General features: G+C 41.4%; 1 protein-coding gene across 7 annotated transcripts in view; it reads right to left on the reverse strand.

The window, feature by feature from the left end:
* Positions 1-290: 290 nt before the first annotated feature.
* The window catches only part of GLCCI1 (glucocorticoid induced 1), a 91282-nt gene continuing 75250 nt past the window's right edge, over positions 291-16322 (reverse strand). For 6 of the 7 annotated variants that reach the window (XM_053926850.2, XM_045185237.3, XM_053926851.2 and 3 more), the window contains 2 exons: positions 4543-4663; positions 291-3174 (listed from right to left, as the gene is read on the reverse strand). In XM_053926850.2, the coding sequence (XP_053782825.1) occupies positions 2826-3174; positions 4543-4663 (470 nt within the window). In that variant the 3' untranslated portion in view covers positions 291-2825. The remainder of the gene's footprint in view (positions 3175-4542; positions 4664-16322) is intronic. The other variant, XM_053926855.2, reaches the window with a different exon arrangement.

Genomic DNA, 16322 nt, shown 5'->3' on the forward strand with positions numbered 1-16322 from the left:
TTCTTCAGTATAAAGTAACGACACGGAAACAATATTTTCTCTATTTAAGGTGCTCATAGCTGGGGGCATTACGAACACTTGGAACTTTAGACATCTAGCTTCTCCCCTTGTGATGGAAAGTGTGTCAGGAGGAAACCAGGCTGAGGAAATCTGATCCAGGCAGACTCCGCACAGCCCAGGACGCGGGGCTGGCCCTCGCTGAGGGCCCCTCACCGCCCTTACCCTGAACTGAATTCCTCTGTGAGGGAAGGTGCTCACCACCCAGCCTTTCCAAAAACAGCTGTGAACTGTTCCACTTTTACTAATAACTTTATTTAAATAAGACACAAGAACTTCTATACTGAAAAAATACAAAACAAAAGCCACACACTTCCTTGTGTAAAGCCGTATTGATGGTAACTCGAACACTGTTCAGCGCAGTGGCTAAATTAAACAGTACAGCTATATACAAAATTGAAACAATTTCTGACAAATTTCTACAGCTGGGTGTAGGATACATTTGAGCTCAACAACTTCTGGGAAATTTACATGGCAAAGCATAAGCTTTAACACATTTGGTTCAAAACTTTAATATATGCTAAGAACAAATGTACAACACAATATTCAGCTTCTCGTGAGAAAATAAAAGCACATAGCACTATAAATATCGTACATCAGATTTCATCACCAAAAAAGCATCATCAGTCCATCTTTCAGAAATTGATATTGATACTATTGCATCTTATTTGGACAAAAGCAGAGCATAAGATCAACACAGTATGTAATGCTAAACCAGATAGCAGAAGTTAATGGAGCTCATATTTATCTTACAGAGCTAATAATTTTCTCCCTTTAACCATAATCTACAAAATATAGTATTTTCATCAAGGCCTGAGATTATAAGGGTTAAAGGTGTCTGCTGCTGAAGAGATTGTTTCGAAAGGTTCCCCTGTGAAAACGGCAAAAGTAAACTGAGTCCTTCCCCACGACAGTCTCCTACCACGTAACACTGACTGACTCAAAGGAGCCGGCATGCACCTTCGGGAGAAGATATCACTGCGAACTTTGGTGGAAAGAAGATAATTGGGATCGTGACAAAATAACACACAGAATACATACACACATGAACATGTACATATATATGCCATTTCTTAAAAAAAAATCAATGGTGTTGCTTTTATCTTTATCATCTCTTCCTTCTTCAACCTCTTTATAAAATAAAAACCCAGGAATGACTGAAGGGAACTGAAACGTTCCTGTAGCTGTAGGCACCTTATTCCCCTAATTTTTAAGAAAACCGTGCCATACACTTTAGGTGCAGGTGGAAATGACGCTATGTTTTATTGAACTGAAAGCAATGGGATAAAAATACAAAAACGCCTGTTTGCTTTTGCATGCTCTTCATGTGGCAAAAAACGACGTCTGGGAGTTGGGCTCGTCCACTGACCAATCAGGGGGACCTAGGGCTCTCCTCACATTTCGTTGAGAAGTTAGGTCAGGTCTGAAAAGTCAAGGCTAATTTACTTGGGTTTTGCTATACTTTGCACAACCAAAATGTTAAGAGAGCTATGCATGATATTGTAAGAGGCTTACAGGAGACAGCTTCAAACTACTGCTTTTGGAAGTCACCAAATAACCTGCTTATGCTGCATTAACTCTGAGACCTACATATTCCCTCTCTACATGAATGTACCTCGTGCACCTCAACTGCTTGAGTAAAACAATAACCAAAAGTGTATCATTTTTAAACCTGCAAGTTAAAGAATTTCCAAAAGGGAAATCAGCATTAATATGCCTTTGGATACAACAGTAGCGTTTCATGACCTTGATGGCCAACATAAATAAAAAGATCTCAATCACCCCCTGTGAAACTTCATTTGCTCTGAATTTAGACCCAGACACTCTCGTCTTTAAATTCCATCACACACAATGTGGAATGTCTGTATGCAGCCTAGCCTGGACACTTCATATGTGACATTGAACAGTCCTTAACTGAGCAACACCCGAACTTGTAAAAAAGAAATAAAGCCACGTTTACACATGTTGAGACAGTGAATGCAACAGCTGTTTTACTTGTAACCACACGACAAAAGTAATGTCAGACACCGTAAGATTTGCTGGTTCTTCTCATGTTCACCCATGTCCAGGATTATCGTTCTCCTAGGGTTGAATGCACTTCTTATTCTAAGAATGTGGAATGTAATGAGGAAAGGGAAATGCATAAAGGTAGGAAAGGCAGAGAGTGATGTTCCCTCTTTAGCTTTTTAGCTGTGAAATAGTTAATATCCCAATATGATATACATTCCAAGTTACCTGAGTTTAGACTTCAACCGAAGTACCTGAAGCTAGGCCATAGGGTGGGCACTGTGCAACTGTTGTGGCCATTTCTTTTATTTTTTGCATTGTATGTATTACAGAAGTTAGAAACAAACACCTGGATCAATTGTAAACATAATCCTGAAGTACAGTATTTTCCATAGGACAAAACACAGCAAGACATTTTCTACTGAGACAGGCAACTTTTTGATATAGAGCTTATTTATACTGAAGAATTTGGAACAGAACACAGGACACAGTACTAATCTGTCAAACATACTATGAAATGCATAGTCTCCACTTAAAATGCTCAGTGACACACACGTTTTGCAAGCATTACTGCTTTCCACAAAAACTGCTGACTAGGAGTTCCGTCCCTGCCAAGATCAGTGTTAAGAGATACTTTATGCTGCTGAGAAGTATTTTGTCTGTGGTGATGTTCTGAAAGTTCTGTCACTCCATGCAGATAGATGTCTGAGATCTAGCTCCTAATCCACGGAGGGTCGGGTCGAGGCCAGCTCCCTTTTGCTTTAGAGGATCACGTAGTTCTGTGCGGAGATGTGCTCCTCGCCCTGCAGTTCCTGCAGGAGCTGCGGGGGCTGCTGGGATGGCTGCTGGACAGAGGCCTCCAGGGAGCCTGCCATGCTGGTGTCGTCAGAGAGAGACGTGAAGGAGACCCGGGAGGAGAGCTGCTCCACGGACAGGGTTGCCAGGGCTGTAGTCTGGCCAGAGTTGGGGGAGTTCTTGAGCATTAGGTCGGAGGCAGGTAAGAGAGGGCCTAGGAGTTTTACAGGACAGAAAGCTGATCCAGTGGGGATGAAATTAACCTTGTTTTTGTCAGGACATGAAAAGAGAGGGGCTGAGACAGGCTGACGAGACCTAAAACCATAAAACAAAATGAGGTTTACAATCACGAAAAAGTTAAGCACTTTCTGAATTCACTGGAGTTCTCTATCACAGCTCAAGTGTGAATGGCAGGGAATGAGTTAAGTGTACACAGAGGGGTAAACATCTTCCATAGCACACGTCAGCTGGCAGACTACTGATGTACACAGCACCGAAGTGATATTTGAGACCAAAGCATTTCCAAAAGGACTGGGCAGACAAACTGTTTCAGAGATCGTTGGTTTGCTTTCAAGCGTTTAGGAACATGGAAACACATCTTACATTATAGCTGAAGACTATGCAAAGCTTTTCTGTTAAGAAAGAGTATACTGGGGCGGGGGGGGGGGGGATTACCCCATGATATATTTGATTCTAAGCACTTGCTCATTTTTTTTTAATTTAAATATTTCTTTTTATATTGTATTTATTTTTTTTAGAGAGTGGGGAAGGGAGGGAGAGAAACATCAGTGTGTGGTTGCCTCTCACGCGTCCCCTGCTGGGGACCTGGCCCAAAACCCAGGCATGTACCCTGACTGGACTTGAACCAAACACCCTTTGGTCCACAGGCCGGCACTCAGTCCCCTGAGTCACACCAGCTAGGGCCATTTTCCTCCTTTTTCTGCATCTCTACACATACTTCTAGAACACAGAACAGAAAAAAAAAGTTTCAGTAGTTTCTCAAAGAGCCGGTCAGCCCAGCAGAGCAGGGTCCATGAGCCCTTCCTCTCTGCCCAGGCCCAGGAGCTAAGCCATCCTCTCCCACAGCCGGGTCTCCATCCCCTTGTACGTGCAAGAGCACAGCTGCCTCCACCAGGCACCTGCGCTGGGGCAAAGGGAGGAGTGAGCCCAAGAGCCACAGGGTTTCTGCCAAGTATTTACAGTATGAACCTCTATGCCTTTAATTTCTAATTTATACATATTAAAATTTCAAAAAGAAAAAAAATCCGTAAATGGAAAGTCTAAATTCAGAGACTACACGAGCTGGAGGTGCTCACAGGGAAGGAGAGGGTCTCCCGTCAGCAGGCTGGTGACACGTGGACACCGACTTTGCCACCACACGTCTCTGTGTCAGCCACCTCGGTCAACAGAGCCTTTGAAGGGAAAACCCGCACCGACTGAGAACCGACCTTTTAGCTGGCAAGGACGGACTTCCAGGCTTCTTTTGTGTTAGCTTACAGATTTGCAACATACAGGCTCCAATTCTGCTTTAATAAGATCTCTTCTGCCTATTCAGTTCCCTTTTCATTATTTTGAAACACATTATCAGCTGGATGGAGTAGTTGATTCATCTGTAATCAACTGGTCTCAGTAAAAAGCTTCACAGCTTTGCAGATCCCAGCTGATAGAAAAGACATTACTTACGCCATTTCCTCAAAGACCTTCACTCGCTCACATCCCTCTGGGGGCTCCCGTTTGAACATGTAGCTGTTGTTTGGTTTGGGAGATGAAGCATACTTGGGTAACGGTGAGCTACTCCCACTGTCTGTAAATTTAAAGCAGTTACATTAACTAGTGATTGAAAGCTCTTTTAAATTAAGTTTGATTTCCAAACAAGCAGCCTTTTGCACAATTTATCCACTACTGGCCCTGTGCTTCCACCACAGAGCTTCCTTTATTGCAAAGCTGCTTCTAACACCCTTGTGAGTGCAGTTCTTACAAATAAAAGCTTCGATGCAACAGTAATCCGCCACACCACGGAACATAAAAGGATGACATTTTGGTCCAGAAAACTGCACTTATTCAGAGAATATAGTAGAGCTGTAGTCCTGAAAACAAATACATTATTATGTATTTCAAAATGTAAATGAGTGGCATAATATGCGTAAGTCATACAGAAGAACTACGAGAGATTATAATACAGCGTTCGCTGTTTTCTCGGTGTCCAACCAGTGCAACTGAAAATTTTAGTGTGTGGAGTTATCTTCCCTAGCTCTTAGCAGGAACATTGCTTTCACTCAACATCAAGGATATTATGTATGCAGGGGAAAAATAGGTTCATAACACAATGTCTTTTTTCCTCGGCCCACCATGAAAATGTAATTGGCTCAGGATTTTGCTTTTGAAAATGTCTGTATAAAAGTGCTTTTTAGCATAATTTGTATTTTTGCTACTGGAAGCATGAGAAATCTAAAAGCATCTCTAGCTGACATGTTTTCTTCATATTTCTGACCAAAAAGAAAATGGCCTATTCATGAAAAGCCGTAAAACCTATATGTAATTTCTCCCTTTCCTACCTGGCAAAGGATTTTGGAAATTCAAATTCACCAAAATGTGTCATTATCTCTGTGAGATGCCAAGCTGTAAAGTCAGTAACATGCTTGTATAAATACAATCGTCCTATTTAAACAAAGTCTGGCCTAATGCAAACCAATCCCCGACTACTAACACACTGAGCACATGATCTACGGGGATGTATTATTTTCAGACATATTTTGAAAGACAGCATTTGCACCATCATTGCATTCGTCACAATTTTGATAAACTGCTTTAGTTTAGGATACAGGACACAATCTAACATTCAGAATCTGGGTGATAGATGTTTCAATCATTACTAATGAAGTACGGCCCATGCCTAGAGACAGGCCCTTCAGGCACACTCATAGGGTGTTTGGCGCATGATTCACAGAGCTTCTGTGTTGGTCCCGTATATGTGAATACGGCTGCATCTCTGGCTGGGAAGTCATGGCCTGAAAAGTAACAAGGCCACACTGTTGAGAAACCTAGAAAACCACATACTTTCCCATCACTACTGTTGTGCACGTCCCTATAGCTTCTGTGTAGTCTCTTGGAAATAAGTTTAGAGATAAGTTGGGTTTCTTCATACACCATGCAGGTTTGAGGATTTTAGAGTCAACACTTACACTACGTTGCTTAAACAAATCTCCCAGGAAGGGACAAGGGGAAATATGACTTTCTCTCTTCGGCAGATGGAAAGGGTCATTAACCTGACTAGCGTCTGAGTTTGTTGCTGTCTATTACAGCTAGGCTAGACCGAAAAGACCGGTCCACAGTCAAAAACTGGTGAGAAGGAGGCCTTGAACTTAGTGTAATACCAAAAATACAGCTAGACCTTGCCTTGCTCTCCAAACAGCAACAAGCCATGCAGAGGAAATACTTCAGTAGACAGGGCCTGTGGGGCCTGAACGGAGGTTGCTGCTGGGAACAACACGGCCCTCCTGGCGTGCAGAAGCGGCCTGAAACCACGGGCTCCAAGCCCCCACCGAGCATTACTGCCATCAGCAAAGACTCACCGTATTATGATGTAAGAATTATCATCTTGGCCACAGTTACAATCACCTGTGTTATATTTCTTACTGCATCATCAGGCTTACCCACATTATTTCTCTCAGAGCTTTATCGATAATGTCAAGGGACTGTCTCAGAATTGAAAGTTAGATGTGATTTGAATAATATACAAAACTGATTATCTTCCCATTAACAATCTACAATGAATTAAATGGTTTTTCTTCTTAAAACTTTTCCAACTTCCAACTTCTAAAAATTTTCTAAAATCCACACATGCACACATACATTTGTTTACATGTAATGTTTGGTGGTCTGGAAAAGCAAAGCTTGAAAGAGCAAAATTTGGAACCATAAGCAGATGTGTTAAATCTGAAGTGTGTTTCTCAGGTAAGCGTGTAACCTGAGAGAGTGCAAAGGGAAGTGGAATGGAGACGCCTCGTTGAGGGTTTAGCTCTGTCACTAGTTGAGTAGCTGTGTGACCTTATATACAGCGGCCTCTTTGAGCTTCTACATAACTCTAAGAGTTGCCACTCCTAACTCTAAAATTCGGTGACTTTTAAAATGGCTCTAACATACAAAGAAGGAACACTGTACCAACTTTTTGCCTTACAGAATGGCATGCTTCAAAATAACCCACGTGAACCACCTATCCTGCCCATTACAGACTGTGAGTGCTAACCTACTCATTTAGAACTCTTGGCTGAATTTAATAACCACACTTCAGAAAGACTTATATATATGAGGTGAGCTTGCCTGCTCAGGAGATTCAAGATGAAAAGTCTCATGTAATCTTAATTTAATCCGTTGTGTTCCCAAGCATGATACATTTTCTCATTATTCTGTTATTACACAGTGAGAAATCACTAGATAGGTAGATGAGACTAAGTTAAATGCTATTTTATGTTCTTATATCATAGCCAATGTCAATTAATAAAACTAAGTGCAATGAATATGATTATTTACATAGCTGTCTATATTCATAACATGCTCACCTATATAACCCAACTCTGAAAAATCAAGAGTGAAAAAGCAATTTATTGGTTATATTACTATAATAGATCATACTTATGAATGTGTACCACATTTACCAAATAAAATACAAGTAACTTGTCCAATACTTTGACCAATGTCCAGGCCTCATCCCTAAGAGATTATGATTTTAGTCTGAGGCTACTCCCAATCACGTGCTCCTTTTTTGGGGTAAAGGTCACAAATGCTTTTGAAATGCTGTCAGCTTTGAAAACTAATCATGAAAAAGTTAAAACACTGATTTGGAGTTAGGTCACCTGACTTCTACTTTTACCTAGGCCTAAATGGAAATAACTACTGATATCAGCTATGGAAAATGTGTGTAAAAGGATTAGGAGAGTGCCTGAAACACAGTAAGGTCTCTCAATAAATATTGCTAGAACAGTAGATGCATAATTCCTAATTTGCAAATTTAAAAAGGTGAACCATTCAGAAATTGTCTTTTCCACTCCCTGTTGGCAGAAACTAACAGAAGAGTCATTTTTAATACACTCTAACTCTAGTTTAGTTAGAGTCTGCACACTCTAACTTTGTTCAGGCATGCGGTCACAGATTTTGTGTCTGGTGGGAAAGCACAGTAATATCTGGGGTACCAGATTCTCCAGCGTGTCCGCCCACCACGAACTATTCAGTTCACAGTGGCGCCCTCCGGCATACAGAGACCTATCATGCGGAAATGAAAATCAATGCCCTAAGCATGCAGATTCTACAGATGCCCCTACAAAGAAAATAGGTTTATAATAACTGCACCAATAATCGTAGAATGCAATTCTTCTTCTACCTTTACCAGCTAGAACAACAGGGAAAGTGAGCCCAGAGTTAACCAGCACTACACTCAATGACACATGAAAAGCATAATTAAAAGTTAGCCAATAGAATTAGTTTACAAACATGGTTGACTAAATAGAATCTAAACAGAACTACTATTCTACTATTAAAATTACTTCTTTTGCTTCAGGAAATAAAATGATCAGCTGTAGTGTGGTTTGATGGCCTAATGAAATCATGGGACACAATTGTACATAGCATTCCCTGACAACAAACTTTTAGAACCAGTTGACATTACCAGTCTTTTGAAAAGCCTACATTTAAAAATTTTTGTAAATGTTTATTGATTTGAGAGAGCAAGGAGGGAGGGAAGGAGCAAGAGAGAGAAGCACTGAATGGCGGCCCCCCCGTATGCGGACCAGGGACTGTCATCACCCAGACGGAGGGGCAAACCTGCAATCCAGGCATGTGTCCTGGCTGGGAATGGAACCCACGATGCTTCCGTTACAGGACGACACTCCCACCACGGAGCCACACTGGCCAGGGCTGAACCCCGAACCTTTTGGTGCATGGGATGATGCTCCAACCACTGAGCCACACTGGTCAGGGCCAAAAGTAACTCCTAGACTAAACTGTGAACAGGTAAGGAGAACATTTGGCTTTCACAAGTAGTCTCTAAGGTTTCTATAAAATTTCAAAGTCGACCCTTTATAAGAAGGTTACAGAATTTTAATAAAATAAGACATTAGCTATAGTTAAGATCTTCATTAAACCAGCATTCAACAAAGGGTAAGAAGGAAAAATTAACATCATAACCTGTTGGGAACCACCCTACCTGGTTTCAGAACCTATAACCCCCATGGCTAAGGCTGAGTAAAGGACCCTGGGGCCATAAGCCACTAAGGAGACAAAGCTTATCTTGCTGGTAGGGGCTGCCTCTGTCCCCTTTACTTCACCCTGCTTGGCCCCAGGCAGATGACTAGTTAGCCAATGACGGGTAAGATTCCTCAAGGGAGGGATGACCTAAGATAGGCATGGTGGAGAAGGGGCCCTCAAGGAAGGACTTGGGGGGGCTATAGAAAACGGGGGTGATGGACCCTCGCCCCTCGGCTTTGACATAGCCTGAATCCTCATTCTGTCTGTGAGAAGTTTCCTAATCTCTTGGCTGCCTCACTTCCCCCACCTCACTTAAGCCTGAAACAATGCCGGAGGGCGGAGCAGCCCTGGGCAGGTATGGACAGTTCCCTGTGGCGATCATGCCTAAGAAAGAATGCATAAAACCCTGTGAAACCTGCTTTGCTAAGAATGTCCTCAATTTTCTGATAAGGGTCCAAGCATAAAATGAGTTTGTTTCCCAAAGTTTTATGGCCCTTTAGCTAACTGACCCTGACTCAGAAGAAGCCCTCCTAGTTCTTTGAATGGTATCTATTGTTTGATCCTTACTGCCTGACCATGACAAATGAAGACCTTGCTGGAGGTAATGCTCCCAGAAAAGCAGTAACAGCCTGTCCAGGCAAGGGTTGTGGCGCTCTCTCACTTAGAGAGTGGCCATCCCATCCCTTTTTTCCCCACAGGACTTCTGCAGTCCATGTGAATTTGTTTGTCTCATCCACAACACGGCGGACATGGCTGGATGGAGTCCGCATCAATAAGCTTTGCTACTTTTGTTTTGCTTCCTCCACAAACACAATCCTGATATGCAGAACAACACTGCCTATTACTGTCTCCAGATGTGACCTGGAGTTGCTGATGTGCTAACTACTCACTCAGAATCTTACATGTATATGAACAGTGCACGCTGACTCTATCTGACACGGCATTTGAAAATGAAAGCAACTCAGTTTAGTGAAGACAGTCCTCAACCCAATTTATGGCCTAAAATGACTCTTACAAATATAAGTCACAATGGTAAAACTAAACTGAAAATAAATTTCAGATTACACAGAATATTTTATGTCTTGAAAGCAATGTAAGTAAGCATCGCAGGAAAATCATTCTGATACAATCTTATTTTTTATATTCTTGAACTTTTTAAACAAAAAAATGTTCAAGGACATCAATTTTCAAAAAACTGAAACACCCTGTTCATATTAAATTGCTCCTAAAGTGTCGTACAGAGGAAAAAACCAAATACTTCTAATAACAGTTTCAGTATAATTTTAAATGCCCACTTAAATATTTACTGAGCGCTTAACTATACACAAACAGAAGGCAAAACAAAATCTATAAATGCCTTATATTAGGGAAAACTCAGTATTTCCTTTTTTTTTTTTTTTTTAATTTTCAGTTCTTGCTACACAAAAACGGTACTCTAGCATCTTCAGGCAGAAAGCCACATGGGACCTTCAGCTTACTCATCATGGTAGTCTTCTAAAGGCCTGTTCCTTCTCTGGTATTTACCACCATATTAATGGTGGCAATCATTTCCCACAACTCTGAAGCCAGACTAGCTTAGAACTTGCCTTTATCCTCATCTCCCTTCTCGTCCATCTCCCTCACCTGACAGACACATTGAACCAGCCACCAGGTGCTGCTGATTCTTCTTCCATCTCTATCTTCCACTCCCTCTGCCCTCGCTGCCCCTCCTCGTCTCGTCTTTGCCCTACACCTGTGATTTCCCAACTGAGGAGCACAAAACGATGTGCTGACAGGCCGGAAGAAAATATTAGAACACATATATATTTACTTTCTACCTTTAAAAATAAGAAAGGAAGCTTTATGAGCACATAGTCTGGGGATTGAATGACACATGTATATGAATTTATATTAGGGGTACAGATTAAAAATTGTTGGAAAAGGTGTGTAATAAATCAATTTTGGAGACCACTGGACTACTAACATAGCACCTTAGCTTGTCCTCCTGCTGTCTCTTCAATTCTATAGTTCCACCCATGGTATGGTCCCAAAAAATAAAGCTGGTCGTGTCCCTTAGCTGACAAAGGGTCTTTGCTTGGCTCTTCCTTTCTCTTAGCAAGGCCTCCAGGCCTTTTATAAAGCTGCGGCCTCTCCACCTCTCCGCTGGCACTGCTTTCTTCTCCACACCATTCACCCTATGCTCCAGCCACACAATTTCTTACTGTTCTCCTCACACCAGGCCCTTTCACAGCTGGATGCCTGTATAAACGCTATTCCTCCTGCAAAGGCACCAAGAAGTAGTGTAAAGTAGTAGACCTTTGTCGGCATCTGGACTGCACTGAATTTAAGGAAGTAGGTTCATTTCTATAACTCTCAGAATCCCCATTCTTAAATTAAGGACAACTAAATGGTAATGGGACAAAATACAACAAAGATAAAAAAAAAAGACGACATCCATGCTCATAGGATTGTGGCAATATTACAGGAGACATCAAAGGTTAACTCACCTGAGCAGATTTAATCACCATAACAATGCTATTAGGCAGGTAACATCATCACCCCTAACTCACAGGTGACATGAGCAACCTGCCCAAGGACACAGGATTACCGTGCCTGGCAGAGCGAGGATTCAACCTGGCCTCGCCCGTGTTGATCTTTCTCACCTCGAGTGTCCTCCTTGGAAAGATGAGGTGACTAGAAGATCAAGGTCCTTCCAATCTAACATTCTATGCTTCTAACTAAAGTCTTATAGCTCAGGCAATGGCTTTCCTGGGCCTGCCCTCCATTAGGCTCACACAGAGATAGAGTGGGGGGAGTGGCCTCTATGTGTTGGCATTTATTCCTAGAGGAAAACAAAAGATAACTGGGACAAAAAAATTCAATGGTCCCCCTTTCTCTCCTGCCTGACTGATACCCTATATTTTCTCCCCAGTCATGAACAGAGTAGAAGATGCGACCGGCTTTAGTAAAATTACTTCCTTTCCCCTAATTTCAACAGGAAACACGAAGCTGTCTGCTTTCTCATGGAAGGCCTATTTAAATTAGCATAACCTTGGTTGGTTTGTTTGGGGTTTTTTGGGTGAGGAGTTGGGGAGAGAGATTATCGCAGTTCCTGAACATTCAAAGGCCAAACACATAAAATTTAACTTAAATATATTAATATTTTCAACACAGCTATAAAAATATACCCTTAAAAATGGACATCCCATGAAGAAGGGTCTTAAAGAATTACTCAAAAAATCTCCACTAAGCACCAGCCCATTTTAGGTACTACTCTACTTGCTGAGGATACAGCAACAGGCACGGTGAAGTTGCCTGCTCTTGCTGGAGCTTGCATTCTGCTAACTACATACCAGGACATTAAGTGGAAGATATATGCAGGCATGGTAAGAAATTTTGGGTTGCTTCTGTTGTAGCCTCTGGTTTGTAACTGCTAGAAATCAGTTGTATACTTATCAATTAGTCTTAAATTATGAATAGTAACTCATCCAGAGTCTAGCTAGCACAGCATCTGCCATGGGTACACTTGTGAACATTTTCTGAAAGTGGGGGAAAAGGCATTTATTTACTGGATGTTTCTGATGTGCTGTCAGAATAGGAATATATGTAATTTTAGATGTTATCTTGAAAGAGAGAAATAGGAAAGATGACTTTAGAGCCATAATTCTAAAGCAGATCAGTTTTGTAAAAGAACAGCTAATATTTATTTATGATTTATTTTAATTAAAGTTATTGGGTGACATTGGTTAATAACATTACATATGTTTCAAGTATACAACCCTAAAATACATCATCTGCATATTGCATTGTATCTCACCACTCAAAATCTAGTCTTCTTCCGTCACCATATATTTGATCCCTTTTACCCTCTTCCCCCTCCTGTCCCCTCTGGTCACCATCACATTGTTTCTGTGTCTATGAGTTTGTTTGTTTGTTTGTTTGTTTGTTTGTTTGTTGCTTTAGAACAGATCTGTGTTAACTTGTCGAATAACTTCTTTGTGGGGACTATATCTCTACACTCTTTGTAATTACCACCAAGAAGTTCGTCTACGATAATAAACATCCTGGAAACACATGGGAAGCATCATTTCATAGAGAAACAGATTCAGGCTCAAAAATCAGTCATTTGCAAGATCTAGTAGCTAAAAGAAGTACACACCACATATATCATTTTCATAATGTAAACCACAGTAAGAAAAGTGCTACAAAATCTTGGCTGATTAGGCTATCTAGAAAGTAGAGGGTTCAAGTACGGTAAGGACAAAGGTCAAAAAAGGTTAAGAAATAGAGCCCTAGAGATAAATCAAACAGAGTTAAAAGTTACGTAGAAAGGAATTAGAAGATGTCAAAAATTCAAAGTCTGCCTAGGGTCAGCCAAAGACCCTGGAAAGACAAGATAGTACTTTTTCTTTCTCTCTTCTGCTAAGGGCTGCTCAGTCTTAACACCCAAAGTTTAGAAATATTAATATTTATGAGTTAAATCACAGCATGAGTTAAATAGGCTTTTATGCATTAGTCTTGGGAAACTCCATCCACATAACATACGTTGTTCCTGTGGGAAAATATAGTTTAAGTTCCAAGTAACCAGTTTGTGGATCCTTGGAATACAACTGTCTGTAGCTGGACTAAGTAGAATGGTTGAGTTGACTCCATGATTAGAATAATCAATGTTTCCACTATATCTCGCAAAATTGCAGAATTTTGTAACAACTGCCTAAGTGAGTTGTGCCAAAGATCAACTCTAAGTGGCAGGCTGAAGTCTAGGTTTTGTGGCTTGCCCAGCACTAGTTTGGTTACCATCAAGGAGCACTGGCAGAGCTAATAAAGAACTAATATTTTGACTCTCCATCTGTATTACATAAATAACTGCTTTTCTCCCTTGCATTCTGGGCATGATAATGTCTTAGGGTACATTCTGAGGATGTCAAGATGAGAGCTCCTATTCTGGACCCCTGAATTCTCCTCTAGACCATAACGTAGGATCTGTGGCTGTTACGTGGTTAGTCAGCCAGGCAACTTCATACATGGGACTGGGACGGATGCCTTCAGTCTTTTGGTCACTGGAAAAACCTGGCAAAAACCCCCCACACAGAAACCAAAACCTGAAAGCAGTCTCTTAATGGCTGGACGTTTCTCAACAGAGTGTTTCTGTCCTGGCACTGCCACTGCAATAGCCAGAGGGGAAAAAATCAATAGGCTAATCAACTACAATTATTTTCGAGGTCTCGAATTATACACCATTCACGGAGAATGATGTTAGGAAAAGGCAGAACTGCCGTGAGGAAAGTCAGAACCAAGGGAAGTGTTCAGCGGACGAGCACCAGAGGAACACTCAGCCCCCGGCATCTCTCAGGAGAGCACACCCTCCAGGCAGCCACCCCTCGCCCCCGCAGCATGCCTACCCAGGCGCCCCAGAATGTCTCCACCAGCCGCTCTACCACAGAACACATATCTCGACAGCGACTGAAGAATATGTGGGTACTCCAAATCAATCCTCACTGACTACAAAGTTATAGTATCAATCCTGTTTTCATAGGTAATGATGCAGACCTGTTAGAAATCTGTAACTTCCACTTTTTTTTTTTACTGGAAAGATATGAAAACAAAAGACCAATGTATGCTTTATTGTGAGAAAATGCCAATTATAAGACAGATTTAGAAGCTTTAAAAAGTCCCCAGAACTTAGACTGCACATAGGGAAGTAGTGAGTCAGAGACGATATTCTGTAGTTTGAATGACACGACGTGTGTAAGTTTCAGAAACTGTAAACCCGACACGTCCCTCGCTGGTGCTGCAGCAACGTGTTCTTTATTCACATGACTATTACTCCCTATCAGACCAGAAACTTCTTACAAACAGATATCGCATATTATCCATTTCTATTTCTCCAGCTCTCTGATAGACCTGACATATAGTAGGTGCTCAACAAATGTTTCTTTAAATAAACTAGAAGTATTAATTCAGCTGAAATACATAAACTACCACTCCTGATCCTAAAATGCATATATACGTGTGTATATATACACATAAAAATAGCACAATCAATAAAATACACTTAAAAAAATTAAAACTCTTGCGTTACGCCACAGGTTGAAAATCGCTGTTGTGAAGAAAAAGTCTGTATTTTTCCTGAGGGCTCTGGGGGGATAACAAGTAATAACAGTGATGATGATTCTTACAGCAGCAGTTACCACTTACTTATTGACTCCTTGAGAATCAATGCAAGTTTTGTGCCCAGAACTTTTCAGGACTCAAAACCACTCTTGTGCGTCAAAGCCAGTGAGGCTCTTAACACCTACTGTTTAAAACTCAGATCTCAGTAGGTACCTCTCCGAACTGCAGAAGCCACAGATTTACCTGTACCTAACGGAACAGACTCACTTCGAGGCCCTGAAGGCAATTCACAACCAGTTAGCCAAAATGGAACTCCTCGATCATCTTCTTAATACATTTCCTTTGTGGTTTAGCATCTCTCAATTAACCACAGGCAGTATTAAACTTAAAAAGAAAACAAACTCTAGAATTGCTTGCGTAGCCCTACTATCCCCGTTATTTTACTTCTCATTTTAACCCACGGACAGGCCCTAAGCAGCAGCAGAAGCGGTCATCCTGAATCGTACTTATCTTTTCTACTGGTGTAACAGAATATGGGTTCAGGAATCAATCATACAGACCTGTCTTGCCATTTACCACCTGTGTAGCCTAAAACAAGTTAAAATGATTTAACATTACCATTTACCTTCAAAACAAATACTCCTACTAGAAGCGAGGTGTTTTTCTCATTTGGTTTACTGCAAAACTTCCCTAGTGAAAATATGAGGGGGTGTATTTGCTCTGGTAAGATGCCTCTGTGAAATGAAAGTTTCCTGGTCTGACATTCTACACAATGGAGACCTCTCCCCAGAGCAAAGAGATGCCTTCAAAACAACCGTCACAGAGTAAGGGAGCTCAGGGGAGAACCACTGAGACCCACCCACAGAAATAAGAGCAGAGGACAAAGTCCAAAGCAGGTTCCATTTAACACCTCAGCTGGGAGCCAAGCATAATGGTGAATGAAAGAAGCCAGACACAAAAGAATCCACATTCTCACGTTCCATTTCTATGAAATCCAGCAACAGAGAAAAGCTCCATTATGGTGACGGAAGTCGGAATAGTGGGTACTTCCAGGTAGACAGGGGAAAGACACCGTCTGGGAAGGGGGCCGCGGGAGCCTTCTCGGGTGCTAAAAATGTTCTGTATGTTGA

This window comes from Desmodus rotundus, chromosome 6, assembly GCF_022682495.2.
Source record: "Desmodus rotundus isolate HL8 chromosome 6, HLdesRot8A.1, whole genome shotgun sequence".
NCBI lineage: Eukaryota > Metazoa > Chordata > Mammalia > Chiroptera > Phyllostomidae > Desmodus > Desmodus rotundus.